This window comes from Muntiacus reevesi, chromosome 1 (genome assembly GCF_963930625.1).
Source record: "Muntiacus reevesi chromosome 1, mMunRee1.1, whole genome shotgun sequence".
NCBI lineage: Eukaryota > Metazoa > Chordata > Mammalia > Artiodactyla > Cervidae > Muntiacus > Muntiacus reevesi.
This window is the reverse complement of record NC_089249.1, coordinates 140,756,435-140,773,045: the sequence shown is the minus strand read 5'-3', so window position 1 is coordinate 140,773,045 and position 16,611 is coordinate 140,756,435. Positions and strand designations below refer to the sequence as shown.

Here is a 16,611-nt window from a genome sequence, read left to right as displayed (position 1 = left end):
AGGGCACTAGAATGCAAAAGTAGGAAGTCAAGAAACACCTGGAGTAACAGGCAAATTTGGCCTTGGAGAACAGAATGAAGCAGGGCAAAGGCTAATAGAGTTCTGCCAAGAAAATGCACTGGTCATAGCAAACACCCTCTTCCAGCAACACAAGAGAAAACTCTACACATGGACATCACCAGATGGTCGACACCAAATCAGATTGATTATATTCTTTGCAGCTAAAGATGGAGAAGCTCTATACAGTCAGCAAAACAAGCCCAGGAGCTGACTGTGGCTCAGATCATGAACTCCTTATTGCCAAATTCAGACTGAAATTGAAGAAAGTGGAGAAAACCACTAGACCATTCAGGTATGACCTAAATCAAATCCCTTATGACTACACAGTGGCAGTGAGAAATAGATTTAAGGAACTAGATCTGATAGACAGAGTGCCTGATGAACTATGGATGGAGGTTCATTACAATGTACAGGAGACAGGAAGCAAGACCATCCCCAAGAAACAGAAATGCGTAAAAGCAAAATGGCTGTCTGAGGAGGCCTTGCAAATAGCCGTGAAAAGAAGGGAAGTGAAAAGCAAAGGAGAAAAGGAAAGATATACCCATTTGAATACAGAGTTCCAAAGAAGAGCAAGGAGAGATAAGAAAACCTTTCTCAGCGACCAATGCAAAGAAATAGAGGAAAACAACAGAATGGGAAAGACTAGAGATCTCTTCAAGAAAATTAGAGATACCAAGGGAACATTTCATGCTAAGACGGACTCAATAAAGGACAGAAATGGTAGGGACCTAACAGAAGCAGAAGATATTAAGAAGTGGCAAGAATACACAGAAGAACTGTACAAAAAAGATCTTCACAACCGAGATAATCATGATAGTGTGATCATTCACCTGGAATGTGAAGTCAAGTGGTCCTTAGGAAGCATCACTATGAACAAAGCTAATGGAGGTGCTGGAATTCCAGTTGAACTATTTCAAATTCTGAAAGATGACGCTGTGAACGTGCTGCACTCAATATGCCAGCAAATTTGGAAAATGCAGCAGTGGCCACAGGATGAGAAAAGGTCAGTTTTCATTCAATCCCAAAGAAAGGCAATGTCAAAGAATGCTCAAACTACCACACAATTGCACTCATCTCACATGCTAGTAAAGTGATGCTTAAAATTCTCCAAGCCGGGCTTCAGCAATATGTGAACTGTGCACTTCCAGATGTTCAAGCTAGTTTTAGAAAAGGCAGAGAAACCAGAGATCAAATTGCCAACATCCGCTGGATCATCGAAAACACAAGAGAGGTCCAGAAAAACATCTATTTCTGCTTTATTGACTATGCCAAAGCCTTTGACTATGTGGATCACAATAACCTGTGGAAAATTCTGGAAGAGATGGGAATACCAGACCACCTGACCTGCCTCTTGAGAAACCTATATGCAGGTCAGGAAGCAACAGTTAGAACTGGACATGGAACAGCAGAGTGGTTCCAAATAGGAAAAGGAGTACGTCAAGGCTGTATATTGTCACCCTGCTTGTTTAACTTATATCCAGAGTACATCATGAGAAACGCTGGGCTGGAGGAAGCACAAGCTGGAATCAAGATTGTTGGGAGAAATATCAATAACCTGCAGATGACACCACCCTTATGGCAAAAAGTGAAGAAGAACTGAAGAGCCTCTTGATGAAAGTGAAAAAGGAGAGTAAAAATGTTGGCTTAAAGCTCAACATTCAGAAAATTAAAATCATGGCATCCGGTCCCATCATTTCCTGGGAAATAGGTGGGGAAACAGTGGAAACAGTGTCAGACTTTATTTTTCTGGGCTCCAAAATCACTGCAGATGGTGACTGCAGTCATGAAATTAAAAGACGCTTGCTCCTTGGAAGGAATGTTATGACCAACATAGACAGCATATTAAAAAGCAGAGACATTACTTTGTCAACAAAGGTCCGTCTGGTCAAGGCTATGGTTTTTCCAGTGGTCATGTATGGATGTGAGAGTTGAACTATAAAGAAACCTGAGAGCTGAAGAATTGATGCTTTTGAAGTGTGGTGTTGGAGAAGACTCTTGAGAGTCCCTTGGACTGCAAGACGATCCAAACAGTCCATCCTAAAGGAGATCAGTGCTGGGTGTTCATTGGAAGGACTGATGTTGAAGCTGAAACTCCAATACTTTGGCCACCTGATGTGAAGAGCTGACTCATTGGAAAAGACTCTGATGCTGGGAAAGATTGAGGGCAGGAGGGGAAGGGGATGACAGTGCATGAAATGGCTGGATGGCATTACCGACTCGATGGCCATGGGTTTGGGTGGACTCTGGGAGTTGGTGATGGACAGGGAAGCCTGGCGTGCTGTGGTTCATGGGGTCGCAAAGAGTCGGACATGACTAAAAGACTGAATTGAATTGAACTGAATGTTTATTTTAAATCTTACTTCTACTTGCTTTGTCACTGTGGATGGATTTTTTTTCTTTTTACTTTTTTTTTTTTTTTTACCATCCCATGCCTTAGATATCTTATGTGTAAGATGTGAACAATAATAGTGATTTGTAATAACACCTGCCATGCTAAAAAGTACCCTTTGGGAAAGTCACTCAGTTGTGTCCGACTCTGCGACTCCATGGACTATGCAGTCTGTGGAATTCTCCAGGCCAGAATACTAGAGTGGGTAGCCTTTCCCTTCTCCAGGGGATCTTCCCAACCCAGGGATCAAACCCAGGTCTCCCGCATTGCAGGCAGATTCTTTACCAGCTGAGCCACAAGGGAAGCCCTTAAGTACCCTTTAGATGTTAGCTATTATCATTGTTATTATTATATCATTGTCACCATCGTCATTATTACTAGTACCACCACTGGCAGACATAGTTTATTCAGAGGCACAGAGCTAGAGGTGGAGTCAGCAGAAATGGAATTTTTTCTCTCTCAAACCAGATTATGCCCTACCTCGCACTCACCACTCTGCCATTTCAGCCTTTATCATCTACAAAAGGAGGGAAAGAGGGATGAGAAATCTTCCATAGTTCAAACACACATTGTCACAGATATTGAATCAAGCTACTAAAAAAAATTTGTTAGAAAAAAAAATTGAAGTGGACACATTTTTAAAATCTTATTGGCTTTATTCACAGTTCATAAATTTGGCAGCATCCCATCTAGCAGATAGAAAGGAGTTTCAAAGAACTGTACGTAATCCAAGACTTTTACAGGTAGAAACGGGCAGGACAGGGTTATTCCTAGCAGACTAGATTGTTTATTGCAAGGTCACTTTCCTTTAGGGGACAGCAAAGGTCTATCAAGCAGATTACCTCACTAGTGCTGACCAGCTAATTCCAGACTGACTGGTTTACGAATTCACTCCTATTGATGGTTGCTTTAGATTGCTTCCGTGTCTTGGCAATTTAAATAGTGCTTCATTGAACATTGGGGTGCATGTATCTTTTTGAGTAAAGGTTTTCCTCAGATATATGCCCAAGAGTGAAAGACTGAAAAAAATGTACAACCTTAAAGCTCTATTTTCAGTTTTTTTTTTCATTTATTTTTATTAGTTGGAGGCTAATTACTTTACAATATTGTAGTGGTTTTTGTCATACATTGACTTGAATTAGCCATGGATTTACATGTAAGAAATCTCCATATTGTTCTCCATAGTGGCTATGACAATTTATATTCCCACCCACAGTGTACAGAGAGGTTCCCTTTTCTCCATACCCTCTCCAACACTTATTGTTTCTAGATTTTTTGGTGATGGCCATTCAGATTCCAAGAAGATGTGGTCCCTATGTACAATGGAATATTACTCAGCCATCAAAAAGAACAAAATAATGCCATTTTTCAGCAACATGAATGGACCTAGAGACTGTCATACTGACTGAAGGAAGTCAGACAGAGAAAGATAAATGTCATATGATATTGCTTATTCATGGAATCTAAAGAAGAATGATGCAAATGAACTATACAAAAGAGAAAGTGTCACAGATGTAGAAAACAAACATGAATACCAGAGCAGGTAGGAGGAAGGGATAAACTGGGAGATTGGATTGACATATACACATACTATAAATAAAAGAGATATCTAATTAAGATCTACTGTATAGCGTCAGGAACTCTAGTCAATACTCTGTAATGGCCTATATGAGAGAAGAATCTAAAAAAGAGTGGATATATGTATATGCATAGCTGACTCACTTTGCTGTATTGCTGAAACTAACACATTTTAAATCAACTATACTCCAATAAAAATTTTCAAAATAAAAATAAAAAGAGTCTACTCCCGGAAGAGGTTAAAACTGTAATTAAGTTAGGTGTTAAGTCTCAGTTCGGTGACATGAACTTACTTCAAGTGACTCCACTTTGGACCTATTTTCTCTTTTTTAGCAGTATTAATAGCCAGATTTAAATGTAGAAGTCAAATTTCTTTGTCTGGCATTCAAATTCAGTCAGTGTCAGCTGTCTGCTATCAATTGAAAAAAATGAACACCCTAAAAACTGAGAATTATACTTTATTTGATTGACTTACTGAGGACATAAGCCTGGGATACAGCTTCTTAGATAGCTCTGGGGACAGTTCTGAAGAGATACGGGAGGGGCCAGGGTATATAGGCGCTTTACCAAACAAAGCCCATGGGACTACCCTGGTGGTCCAGTGGTTAAGACCGCGTGCTTCCAATACAGGGGATGCAAGTTTAATCCCCTGTTGATCAACTAAGATCCCACATGCCACACGGCACAACAAAAAAATAAATAAAATAAAATCCAATTACTTACTTTTAGAAAGTTCCCCAAAACCAAATGAACAAAAGAGACCAGGTAGTAAGAACATCAAAAGATTACTGCTAATTAAAGAAAGATTAGATATATCAAGTTAATGAATTTAGTGCTTTGCTATATATGAGAAGATGCAAGAGTCTGGGCTTAATGAAGGTATTCCTTTGGTATGCAACTTAACTATTTAGGGCCAGTATTTTGTTTTTATCTCCATCCTGACTCTCTTTAGAGTGTGCGACTGCAGTGGCTGTTGGCTTGATGGCCACAACATCTTTTGTTTACTGTTATGGCTGGTGACATTCTTAGTCCACACTGCCCCATCCAGTGCTTCTGTAGCTGCCCTTTTGGAAGCAGACACCATTCCAGGAGGTACAGACCTCACAAGCCCATGTGGTAGATCATGACATCAAAGCCCAGAGAGGTGAGTGACTGCCTGACAGCTAGCTAGCAGCAGAACTGCTATCAGGTCCAGTTTACAGATTTCCTCTGCCCTGAACTGTTTTCACTGGGAGCCTCAAGTGTTCTCTGAAAGAAATGACTAGTCTAAAACCTGCAGTAGCCACAAGTGCTGGGTGTAGAACAGAGAGTGGGTCCCTTTGTGTGGCCCATGAGCTTGCTCCAGGAGGATCCAGCTAGTTCTGGGAAGAGAATGGATTATAGCCAGGGGATTGTTAACAACACGGGTGATAGCAATGATTTAGACATGCGTTTTTATTTTATTTTATTCCAGTCACAGAATGCTTTTGTGTTGTTTCAGCCAAATGTTGTTCTGATGCTTCCAGTCTTTGCCAAACTGAGGACCAGACCATTTGCTTGTTTTACTTACTAACTGAGCAGCTACAGATGGCAAATAAACCGACCATTATTCTTTATTAGTAAAAAGTTAAAACGAAGTTCCCTGTGTTTATGGCAAGGCTCCTTTGTTAAGTGAACACAAAGATTTGTTTACATTTCCTTTGTTCTTCCTGGAAACATGCTGCTTGAACCAGCTACTACACTGATTTCAAGATGCCTTATAACCCTTGTTTTTGCTTTTAGGTAAATATGATTTAGAGCTGCACAGACAAATGTAACTACTCTTGCCAGCAATGTGGTAGTTATGTGACTTCAGACAGGTGGCCTCACCTCTCAGATCTCCTGTTCTGTAAACTCAGGACTGAACTCAGCCAGGAAACTAATCAGTTGGATGGATAATCATCCCCTACTTTTAAGTATAAGTTATTCATGAGAAAAAGAAAAAAAAAAATACCTGACAATAACAGAAACTTTCATATGCTGCTTGCTGTGTGCCGAACCCTGTTCAAAACACTGTGTGTAATTAATTTAATCCTCACAGTAACCTTATGAGGATGATAAAATTACTGTCCTAATTTCACATATAACAAAACTTGAAGTACAGAAAGGTTAAATAACTTGCCCAAAGTCACACAGCGGATAAGCAGCAGAACCAGGATGTAAATTCAGGCATCCCAGTTTCAGAGCCTGTGAGGGTTGATTTCATCTGGTGGATCAGCCCATACTAAATTGTTTTCAATAAATTTGAGTACAGCTTCAGCAAATACTGACTTCCCTGATGGCTCAGACTGATGACAATGCAGGAGACCTGGGTTTGATTCCTGGGTCAGGAACATCCCCTGGAGAAGGGAATGGTTACCCACTCCAGTGTGTTTGCTTGGAGAATCCCATGGACAGAAGAGCTTGATGGGCTACAGTCCATGGAGTCACAAAGAGTCAGACATGACTGAGTGACCAACACTTTCACTTTTCAGAGAATGCTTGAAATACTCCACCCAGCTACAGTACTCTCTGTCCCTGGGCTGATCTATGTTCCTAGGAGAAAAAATTGAAGGACTATGTGTCTGTGAGTGTATCATGCAAAGTAACTGGGCTTTGGAAGCAAAAGAAGTTGTTAAGTTCCTGTTCACCCTTTTATATTTTATGCTATGAGGGCCAAGAAGCTTGCTGGGATTTTAGTAGCAACTGCCTATTGGGGTGGGGATGGGGGGGAGACAAAGAAATAAAATAGAAATGGCTTTTTTCTCTTGACTAAAATTCAGCATTCATGTTAACCACTGAGATGCCTGGCACCCAAAAACTGTTGTACTGTCCTCTGGGGAGTGAGGTTGATGATTGGCTGGCTTTGATATTTAAAGTAGGTAGAAATCTGGGGGGAGAGCCAAGCTGTGGGAGTACCTGAGAGATGGTACACCTCTTGCCACTGAAGACACCCCTCCGACTCAAAGCTGGACCCATGCTCTTGAAAAGACAGGAAACAGGATGTAGCTTCAAAGAGAAGGGCCTGCAGGGCATTATCAGGTCAAGCGAGGTACTTGGCTTTGGGAGGGAAACCATAACACCAGTTAGAACATGTGGCAAAATCTTAGACCCATTCACCAGATAATCCTGGCCAGAGGCAGAAGGCAGCTCACAACCCTGCCTGTGTGTGGAAGTGGGTAAACCCCAGCTCTTCTTTAAGGAAGAAATTTGAATTCTATCCCCACTCCTCAGTGGAGCTGAAGCTAATAAAGCCTTCTGATGGAGTGGAAAGTGCTAGGTTTTGGAACCAGGGAAAGCTGAACCAGAGCTTGGCTCAGTTATGTGACCTTGGACAAGTCACTTAACCTCTCTGGTCCTGTGTCTCCTCATTGTTGAGTGGCTATAACAGTTCCTCCTTGGCAGGGTTATTGGACAGGTAAATATTAAGGTAAAGCCCCTGGCATATGGCAGGACTTAGAGTCTGTTTGTTCTTACTACTGGACTAACCAGCTGGCACAATTGGACTTCGTCTACCTGCTTGACTGAGCCTGAGGACCCAAAGCTGTTAGTGTTGGAAGCTTGGGGTATAATGTAGAACTTACCATGTGACCACAAGGCCAATCAGCTAATCTCTGAGACATCTCCTTATCTGCAGCCAGGCGTTGTGATTTCTGTGCCTTTCCTATTTTGCAGGGTTGTTAGAGGTTAACAGGAGACAAAGTAAAAGCATTATACAGAAGTTATTATAAAAATAACAGAAGGACTTCCCTGGCAGTTCAGTGGTTAAGTCTTTGTCTTCCACTGCCAGGGGTGCAGGTTCCACCCCTGGTTGTGGAGCTGCGATCTCACATGCCTTGTGGCCAAAAAAACAGAAGAGAAGCAATACTGTAACAAATTCAATGAAGACTGTAAAAACAGTCCACATTTTAAAAAAAATCTTAAAAGAAATTTAAGAAAAATAAAAATAATAGAACATTGGTTAACATTTTTGAGTGCTTACCTTTTGCCATGCGGCTTCCCTTGTGGCTCAGATGGTAAAGAATCTGCCTGAAATGTGGGAGACTGGGGTTCAGTCCCTGGGTCAGAAAGATCCCCTGGAGAAGGGAATGGCAACCTGCTCCAGTATACTTACCTTGAGAATTTCATGGACAGAGGAGCCTGGCGGGCTACAGTCCATGAAGAGTCGGACACGACTGAGTGACTAAAACTTTCACTGTCACCTTTGCCTTAGCTAGTTTAAATATCTTCCAGGTCTCTCCTGATTTAATTTTAATCCTCTCATAGTTTTGTCAGGTAGAGTCTTCTTTATTATTTCTGTTTTTTAGTTGGTTAAACTGAGGTATAGAAAAAGTTAAGTAACTTGCCCAAAGTCACCCAGAATAGTGGGGACAAACACTGGATTCCAACACAATCAAATTCCAGAATCTGCCCAATGAAGCATTAATCACTATGCTTATATTGGCATTGTTGTGTGATGGCTATTTCTATGTTTCTTTTCTACAGAGAGTGCATAGTTATCCATTCTTTAGGTTCCCAAAAGAACTGTAAAGCCATTCCAATAGCTCCAGAAAACCACCTGTAAACTAGTTTCTACTCTCTGACCACACCTCACATATTAGGAACACATGATAAATGCCATTCACATGCATGACTCATTACTGTGGTGCTGCCCAGACTTTGACAACCTCTCTACCCAATTTTTTTGTGGGAAATTAAAGCAAATAATGAATGATTTATTGTTGGACTTTATGAAAGCGTTTACAGTCATCTGAGTGGTTAAATTAGCCAGCTCTTGTTGTTCAGTCACGGAGTCTTGTCCAACTCTTTGCAATGCCATGGGCTGCAGCATGCCAGGCCTCCCTGTCCATCACCATATCCCAGAGCTTGCTCAAACTCATGCCCATTGAGTCAGTGATGCCATCCAACCATCTCATCCTCTGTTGCCCTCTTCTCCTCTTGCCCTCAGTCATTCCCAGCATCAGGGTCTTTTCCAGTGAGTCAGCTCTTCACATCAAGTGACCAAAGTATTAGAGCTTCAGCTTTAGCATCAGTCCTTCCAATGAATATTCAGGGTTGATTGCCTTTAGGATTGACTGATCTGATCTGCTTGCAGTACAGGGGACTCTCAAGAGTCTTCTCCAGCACCACAGTCTGAAAGCTTCAGTTCTCAACCTTCTTTATGGTCCAACTCTCATATCCATACATGACTACTGAAAAAACAATAGCTTTGACTATACGGACCTTTGTCAACAAAGTGATGTCTCTGCTTTTTAATACACTGTCTAGTTTTGTCATAATTTTTTAATTTCATGACTGCAGTCACCATCTGCAGTGATTTTGGAGCCCAAGAAAATGAAATCTGACTCTGTTTCCACATTTTCCCCATCTATTTGCCATGAAGAGATAGGACCGGATGCCAAGATCTTCAGTTTTTGAATGTTGAGTTCTAAGCCAGCTTTTTCACTCTCCTCTTTCACCTTCATCAAGAGACTCTTTAGATCTTCTTCACTTTCTGCCATTAAAGTGTTATCATCTGCATATCTGAGGTTGTTGATATTTCTCTTGACAATCTTCATTCCAGCTTGTGCTTCATCCAGCTGGGTATTTCACAAGCTGTACTCTACATATATGTTACATAAGCAGGGTGACAACATGCAGCCTTGATGTACTTCTTTCCCAGTTTTGAACCAGTCCATTGTTCTATGTCGAGTTGTAACTATTGCTTCTTGTCCTGCATACAGGTTTTTCAGGAGGCAGGTAATGTGGTCTGGTATTCCCATCTCATTAATATATCTCGCATCTTATCTGGGAGATATCTCATCTTAGATTATCATATCTGAGAAGCTTTCAGACATCTCATTCCCATCTCAGTTTGTTGTGATCCACACAAAGGCTTTAGCATAAATTAGCCAGTTAGATATCTCAAAAACAAGTTGTCAATAAAATTCTATTTAATTCAACAAATTTACTGTGCTCTGCCTGTGCTACCATACACTTAGGCACTTGTGGCTATTTAACTTAAATTTAAAAATTCAGTTCCTGGGACTTCTGTTGCAGTCAAGTGGTTAAGACTTTGCCTTCCATGCAGGGTGTTCAGGTTCGATCTCTGGTCAGGGAGCTAAGATCCCACCTGCCTCATGGTCAAAAAACGAAAATGCAAAAAGCAGAAACAACTTTGTCACAAATTCAATGAAGACTTTTAAAATGGTCCACATTAAAAAAAAAAAAAAAAGACCTCAGTTCTTTAGTCACTAAAGTCATATTCCATCGCTAAATAGGTCAACTTGTGACTACTAGCTACTGGTTAGACAATGCAGATTACAGAACATGTCCATGATAGCAGAAAGTGCTACTGGATAATGCTCCACCCAGATGGTAGGATACTCTGAGAATGCAGTGATGAACAAACCATTCTGCCTGCCCCTAAGGGCTTTCTGCCTAGCAGTGAAGACAGCTGCTTAGCAAGTCATCCCGGTTGTGGTAGTGGGGGAACAGAGGGCAATGGGAGGTATTGAGGAGGGGGATCTACCCCATATTGAATGGTCAAGAAAAATGAAGTCTAAGAAAACTCCATATATCTTATTGAATAATTGACCAATTTTTAAACTTTGTTGTACTTAGTTTTTAAAAATTTAACTGATTATTTACTCTGCAACTGGATTCCATAACTAATATCAATATGATATTTAAAATATCATTGAAGAATAAGCTTAAAATTTATTCAATATTAAAATGTTTAATGTAATAAATCTCAGAATAAGCCAAATGCAAAACAGTATGATTCCATTTATGTGAATTCTAGAACAGGCAAATTAATCTCTGATGGTAGAAATCAGAGCTATAGTTGCCTGGCATGGGGGAGGGTCATGAGTAGGAGGAGTGATGGACTATTAAGGACCTTGGGGTACTTTCTGGGATATTGATAATGTTCTGTTATTCTATACCTTGATGGGGCATTGGTTACACAGGCACATGCATTTGTTGATACTAGAAGAGCTGTGTAAATTAAGATTGATACATTTCATAGAATGTAAGTTATGTCTCAATTAAAAATTGAATGCATGAAATTATTTTTTAAAATGTGTTGTGGTTGACATGAGTGACATTACGGAAATAGTTTCATTGCCTCATCATTTTGTCTGCCAGCAACCTGGCCTTCATAACCCTTATTATATCATCACTGGCAGGGAGATCTTCAGCATCCTTCCTGACCTTGGGCCATGTAGACATAAATATATTGCTCCTACTTTCCCAGTGTTTCATGCTTTCTCTCTTATCAAAAGTGGGCAAGCTGGTAGGGTCTTTGCCAGAATGTTAAGAAGGATATATTTTGGGGTGAGGAGATTTGAGGTGAATTTTGCTTCTTTTTCTTCTTCACTGTATCATTTGCATTTGTAACAAGGAGCACGTATTATGTTTTATTACTCTGAAACACAAAAGTTCATTTTGTCTTGGCCTGGAAAGTCCATTTATCCATGGGTCCTACATAGTCATTTGAAAACCGGGTTTTATTCCACAGTTAGTAACACATTTCCTTCCAAGCAGCAGGATCGGTGGGTGGTTGTTTAGCAGTCACGGGTCTCAATAAAGGACTAACTTTATGCCTCGTCTGTCTCCACCATGCTGCTCCTGTTAAGTCTCTCTGTGGTCTGGGACGCGCAGAGTGAATCTGGGTCTCTTGGAGGTGGTCTGCCCCTCTCATCTGCCTGCTTCTCTCTGTACGCACAGATTCTTACCTGACCCTCGATGAGCCGATGAATAACATCACCACGTCCCTGGGGCAGACGGCTGAACTGCACTGCAAAGTCTCGGGGAATCCACCTCCCACCATCCGCTGGTTCAAAAATGATGCCCCTGTGGTCCAGGAGCCCCGGAGGATCTCCTTTCGGGCAACCAACTATGGCTCTCGACTGCGGATTAGAAACCTTGATACCACAGACACAGGCTACTTCCAGTGTGTGGCGACAAATGGCAAGAAAGTGGTTTCTACCACCGGAGTCTTGTTTGTCAAGTTCGGTAAGCAGCTTCCTACAGGGGATGACCTTTGACTCTCAGCCTCCATGGGTGTGAGGAGGGATGGAGAAATGAGCGTGTACTGGGTGTGCCCAGCATCACAGAAGCTGATACACTTGTACCCATTTTAGAAATAAATAAACCAGCCGTTAAGTACCATGTTCAAGGTCACCCAGCCAGTAAACAGCAGAGCAAGAGCAGGGTCCAGATCGGTCTAACCTCAGCTCCAGTTCTACATCACCACACCAGTGACTTCTTCTCAGCAAGGATGTTCCTTGTCCAGAGAAGTTGGGAAGATTTCTAGCACACGTGTCCCGCTTTGGTCCAGCTGGCATCAAAGACCCCTGCCTGTGGTTGCCTCAATGTCCTTGTGTTCATTCAGCCTCCCGCTGAAACCCTGTGTATCTCATGATAATGCCTACTCTGTTGACTCATTTTTCAACCCTGGTCTTAGCATTTTTCAGGCTCTGAACCGTGGGATAATCTCATTGGTTATGTTTTTTCCTAGAGGTGGTTGGGGGAGCTGGAGCAAAATAATAAATTCCAGAAAAATAAATATCACCTTGGGGTGGTTGGGAACTTTAGATTGTAATGGTTTGACTGTACTGAAGCTTACCCTCCAATAACCCAGGCTGACTGTTTCTTTTGTTTTTCTTTCATTTCTTCAGGCCCCCCTCCCACTGCAAGTCCGGGATCTTCGTAAGTACTTACATTTTCTGTGTCATTTTCAAGGGTTTCTGCCGAGGTTGCTAGAGCAAAGGCTGTTTTGTCCTTTGCTTGGGTCAAAACACTGTGTTCCCAGATTTCATTCCATTTTGCCCTGCCCTCATTCCGTTTTGCTTTTTCTTTGATATGAAGATTCACAGGAGACCAGCACTGGCAGTAATCTCAATTGTGGTAATGTTGATTCTGAACAATCAAAGCAAAGAATCTACTTACATGTACTATTTTCAGATTAAACTAATGTTTAGTTACAATGGATTTGGTAAAATCAAACCAAAAAATGAAACAGTGCTGGTTTAGGAACCTATACTGTAGCCTTTGCCTCAAAGGGTCTGTTCTTCATTCCTGCAAATATTCCTGATTCTTTACTTATTGAGCAGGTCATCTGCTAGGTGATCACTTTTTTCTTATTCCCTTTAAAGAACTCAGAGGCAGAAGTTTTGACTTTCAGAAGAAAAGAAAGCCCTGTGTCTGGATGAGAGTTATGTTTGTTTCATTTTGAGTCTCAAAATCCAGTTTCTTTCACTGACCCTATTGTTGATGCATTTTTCCTTTTCTGTTTGAGAGAATCTGTTCTTTCATTCTAAGAGTATTCACTTGGGGCATTTTTCTTTATGTGTATTTTTATTTGAGCAGGGGTGGGGGATGACCTGCTTATTAAAATCCTTGATCTGCAAGAAAATGTATTTCATATTCTGTGGATTTCTTAAGTAAAACTCACTGGGCTCTGCCATGAGAGCATCCAAATGTCTGACCTAGACTAAACCAATGGCAAATACAACAACCGCTTAATTTGCTCTAATCCCCTCTGTGCCTCTTAATTACAGTGTGGGATATTTTAATATATTTGTGTGTGCCTGGAGGTCCAGCGGCCCACAATCCCATTAATAAAACAGGTAATGGGTAAAAATAAACATTGGCTCTCAGCCACACTGTTCTGCTATTTCATCAACCAGTTAAAGGCGACTGTTAAAGAGCCTTTAAAATCACCCACGTGCTAATTGCATTCTACTTGCCCAGGTAGAAAATGTTGATTGATCTTAAAGCAGGTCAGAAGTGTGGTCACTCCGCCTTGCATTTCTTGAAGTTAATCTTTTTTTAAAAAATGAACTCACTTATTTGTTGATATATGGAATCCTTTTGAAGTCTTATTTAAACAAAGATGAAAACTTTTGTTACCGGCTGTAAAAATGGTTCCAACTCTGGTACCTTGTTTGTTCCTGTTAATCTGAGTTTCAAATGCAGCTGATAATCTCTGTCCTAGGTTGATTGATGTGGTTCACTAATCTGCCTTTGCTCTTAAACACTGGGCTGTTGATTTTCTACCTGTTGTATTTGCATCAAGTTCCTTTTTTTAGTATCAAAATTATTTTTAAACCTTTTTATGTCTTTGCTTCTTGAAGTTTTCATTCTTTCTTTGTTACTGCCTTTCTGATGAACCCAGTCTATTTTTTCATGATTTTTAATTTCTTACAAAGATAGTACACCACTTTTGTGAGCTGATATCTATGGAAAGGTTATTGAAGTTCCTTGAAGATTCTCAGTGATAGCTCAAAGTATCCTTTGATGTCAGGCACCGTTTTATGTGAGCTGTTTATTTATCTATCATGTTAGTCTGCGGTAACATAAAGTGTACAGTTGCCATGTTTTCTTGAAGGAAGCTGCAACAAAATACAATCAAAGCTGAAAATCCCACAGGGCCTTCTGCAGCTCAGTTTTCATCCCCACTTTGGCATGGCTGGTTGGCATTTTGGTACCCTTTTCTTTCATTCCCTTAGAAACTGGTGATAGATCCTGTTTTTTTTCTCCTTTCTCAACTGCCACCACTTACCCTATCTCCAAGAGTTCCTCTCTTCCTAAGACTAACTCCCAAGTGGAATGCTAGTTCCCTTCCCTAGTCTCAGCAAGATGTCAAACCTCCCCACAAGGGACATAACAGAAAGTAACAAAATAATAGCCGCAGGGGATATCACCACACTGGGGAGTGCTCTGAAAGCCTTTTGTCAAACTGCACAGTCTTTTCCCAAGGTAGGAGTGAAGTGCAGTTAGAAGATTGCTCTTTTCGCTTGAAGGTGGCACCGTAAGAGTTACTGCAAGGAAATCAAATGCAAGTGCATGACACACCCTGATGTTTGGAGCAGTGAGATGTATTAGGTGTATGAAACCTGGCGAGAGCTGGGCACCAGTGGAGGCCACAGCACATCCCTAGATTGGGACGGCTCGTAGGGTCCTTGGGATTATGGCCCAGAAAGACAAAGCATGTGGGGCACTTGCCACTCCCCTTAGGGACTGCATCAGGTCTTCGCATGAGGCTTCCAGGATGGCATTTTAGATTGTAGTAAGAGCAAGTTTGAGACGTTGGTTTGGCTTCTGTTCAGAGCCGCAGGCCAGCTTTCTTCTGTCATTGCTGGGTCCTGGCCCACCTCTAACGATTATCGGAGCCTGGGGCATGAACGCAAGTGGAGGCCCACATACCACACGTCTACACATTTAAATGTTGTAAATCAAGCTAGCAAACTGTTCAGTGAAATATGTTCTATCCTCCCACATTGACAAATATACTTTCATAATGACAAAATTTTAAAATACATGCAAAATTTGTATATGACTAGAAGCCAGGAACTGTCAAAACTAACCACTTTAATGATTTTTCTTCATGTCTACATGTTCTGTTCATGAGCCAGAGATATTATAAGTAATTCATAGGTTGTTATATATTAGTTCCATTAAAACTTCTTTTATTGCCTTCATTTCAGCAAAATGAATACCTATGTTGTTTTACATGAGATTTTACATAGTGTGTATTCTTCATTTTCTGCTTTGATATTCTCACAGCATTCTCCCTGTGTGTGTGTCACTAAATTTCCTTTCATAAAGATACCAGTCATATTGTATTTGGGCCCATTCCAGTGACTGTTTTAACTCGGGTACAGGGTAACAACTAACCTCTGTACTCAAGTTACCCTATTTCCAAATATGACCATGTTCTGAGCTACTGTGCATTGGGACTTCAACATGTTAATTTGGCAGGGGCAGAAATGGTTCAACTTATAATGCTTCATATTAAAAAATTTATCTCAACCATGTGAAACTCTTGCAAATATTACCCTTATTTGCGAGTTCTTTTCAGAAGCAGTGGTTGGAATACATGAAAATGAATGCTTGGTTATATTTGGAATGATAGTTTATTGTTTGAGAGTCTATTGCATTCAAACTGGAAGGAAGTTGACAGGTTGATTAATTTGTCTCTTACTGCAGTGCTTTTGCCACTGCAATCTTTCCTATGCGCCAAGCAGTGTCCATCACTCCCACTGGCAATGACACAAACCTTCACAGGATAGAATCACAGGTGTCTTCTGTTTCAAGGATATAGGATGAGAGATGCAGAGAAGTGATCCCTAGGACCAGAGCAGTGTTAAATTATGGAAATGGATGTTTAAAGTTCGGGTCACTGAGCCAGCACTCAGTGGCACATCCCTAGAAGCAGAGAATCCCCTGTGTACTCTTTACTCTCATTCAATTTATTTTCTGTGTACTTTTGGTATGTGGACCCAGGAAAGGGGTCTTCTTCATTTACTTTTTTTCTTTTTTTTAATAACAATCTTACTGAGATATAGTTCATATGCTATAAAATTCACCTTTGTAAAGTGTTCCTAGTATATTCAGAGTTGTATAACTTTCACTGTTACCTTATTTTAAAACATTTTCATCACCTCATAAAGAAACTCCTCCCAGACCCTGATTAACTCTCCTCTACTTTCTGTCTCTTTGGATTTACCTGTTTTTGGTATATCATGTAGATAGAATCACACAGTATTTGTCCTTTTGTGTCTGGTTTCCTTCACTTAGCATAATGGTTTCAAGGATTG

General features: G+C 40.8%; 1 protein-coding gene across 1 annotated transcript in view; it reads left to right on the top strand.

The window, feature by feature from the left end:
* The window catches only part of ROR1 (receptor tyrosine kinase like orphan receptor 1), a 442,114-nt gene that overhangs the window by 289,899 nt on the left and 135,604 nt on the right, over window positions 1-16,611 (top strand). The window contains exons 3-4 of the mRNA XM_065911627.1: window positions 11,735-12,022; window positions 12,688-12,718. Of these exons, the coding sequence (XP_065767699.1) occupies window positions 11,735-12,022; window positions 12,688-12,718 (319 nt within the window). The remainder of the gene's footprint in view (window positions 1-11,734; window positions 12,023-12,687; window positions 12,719-16,611) is intronic.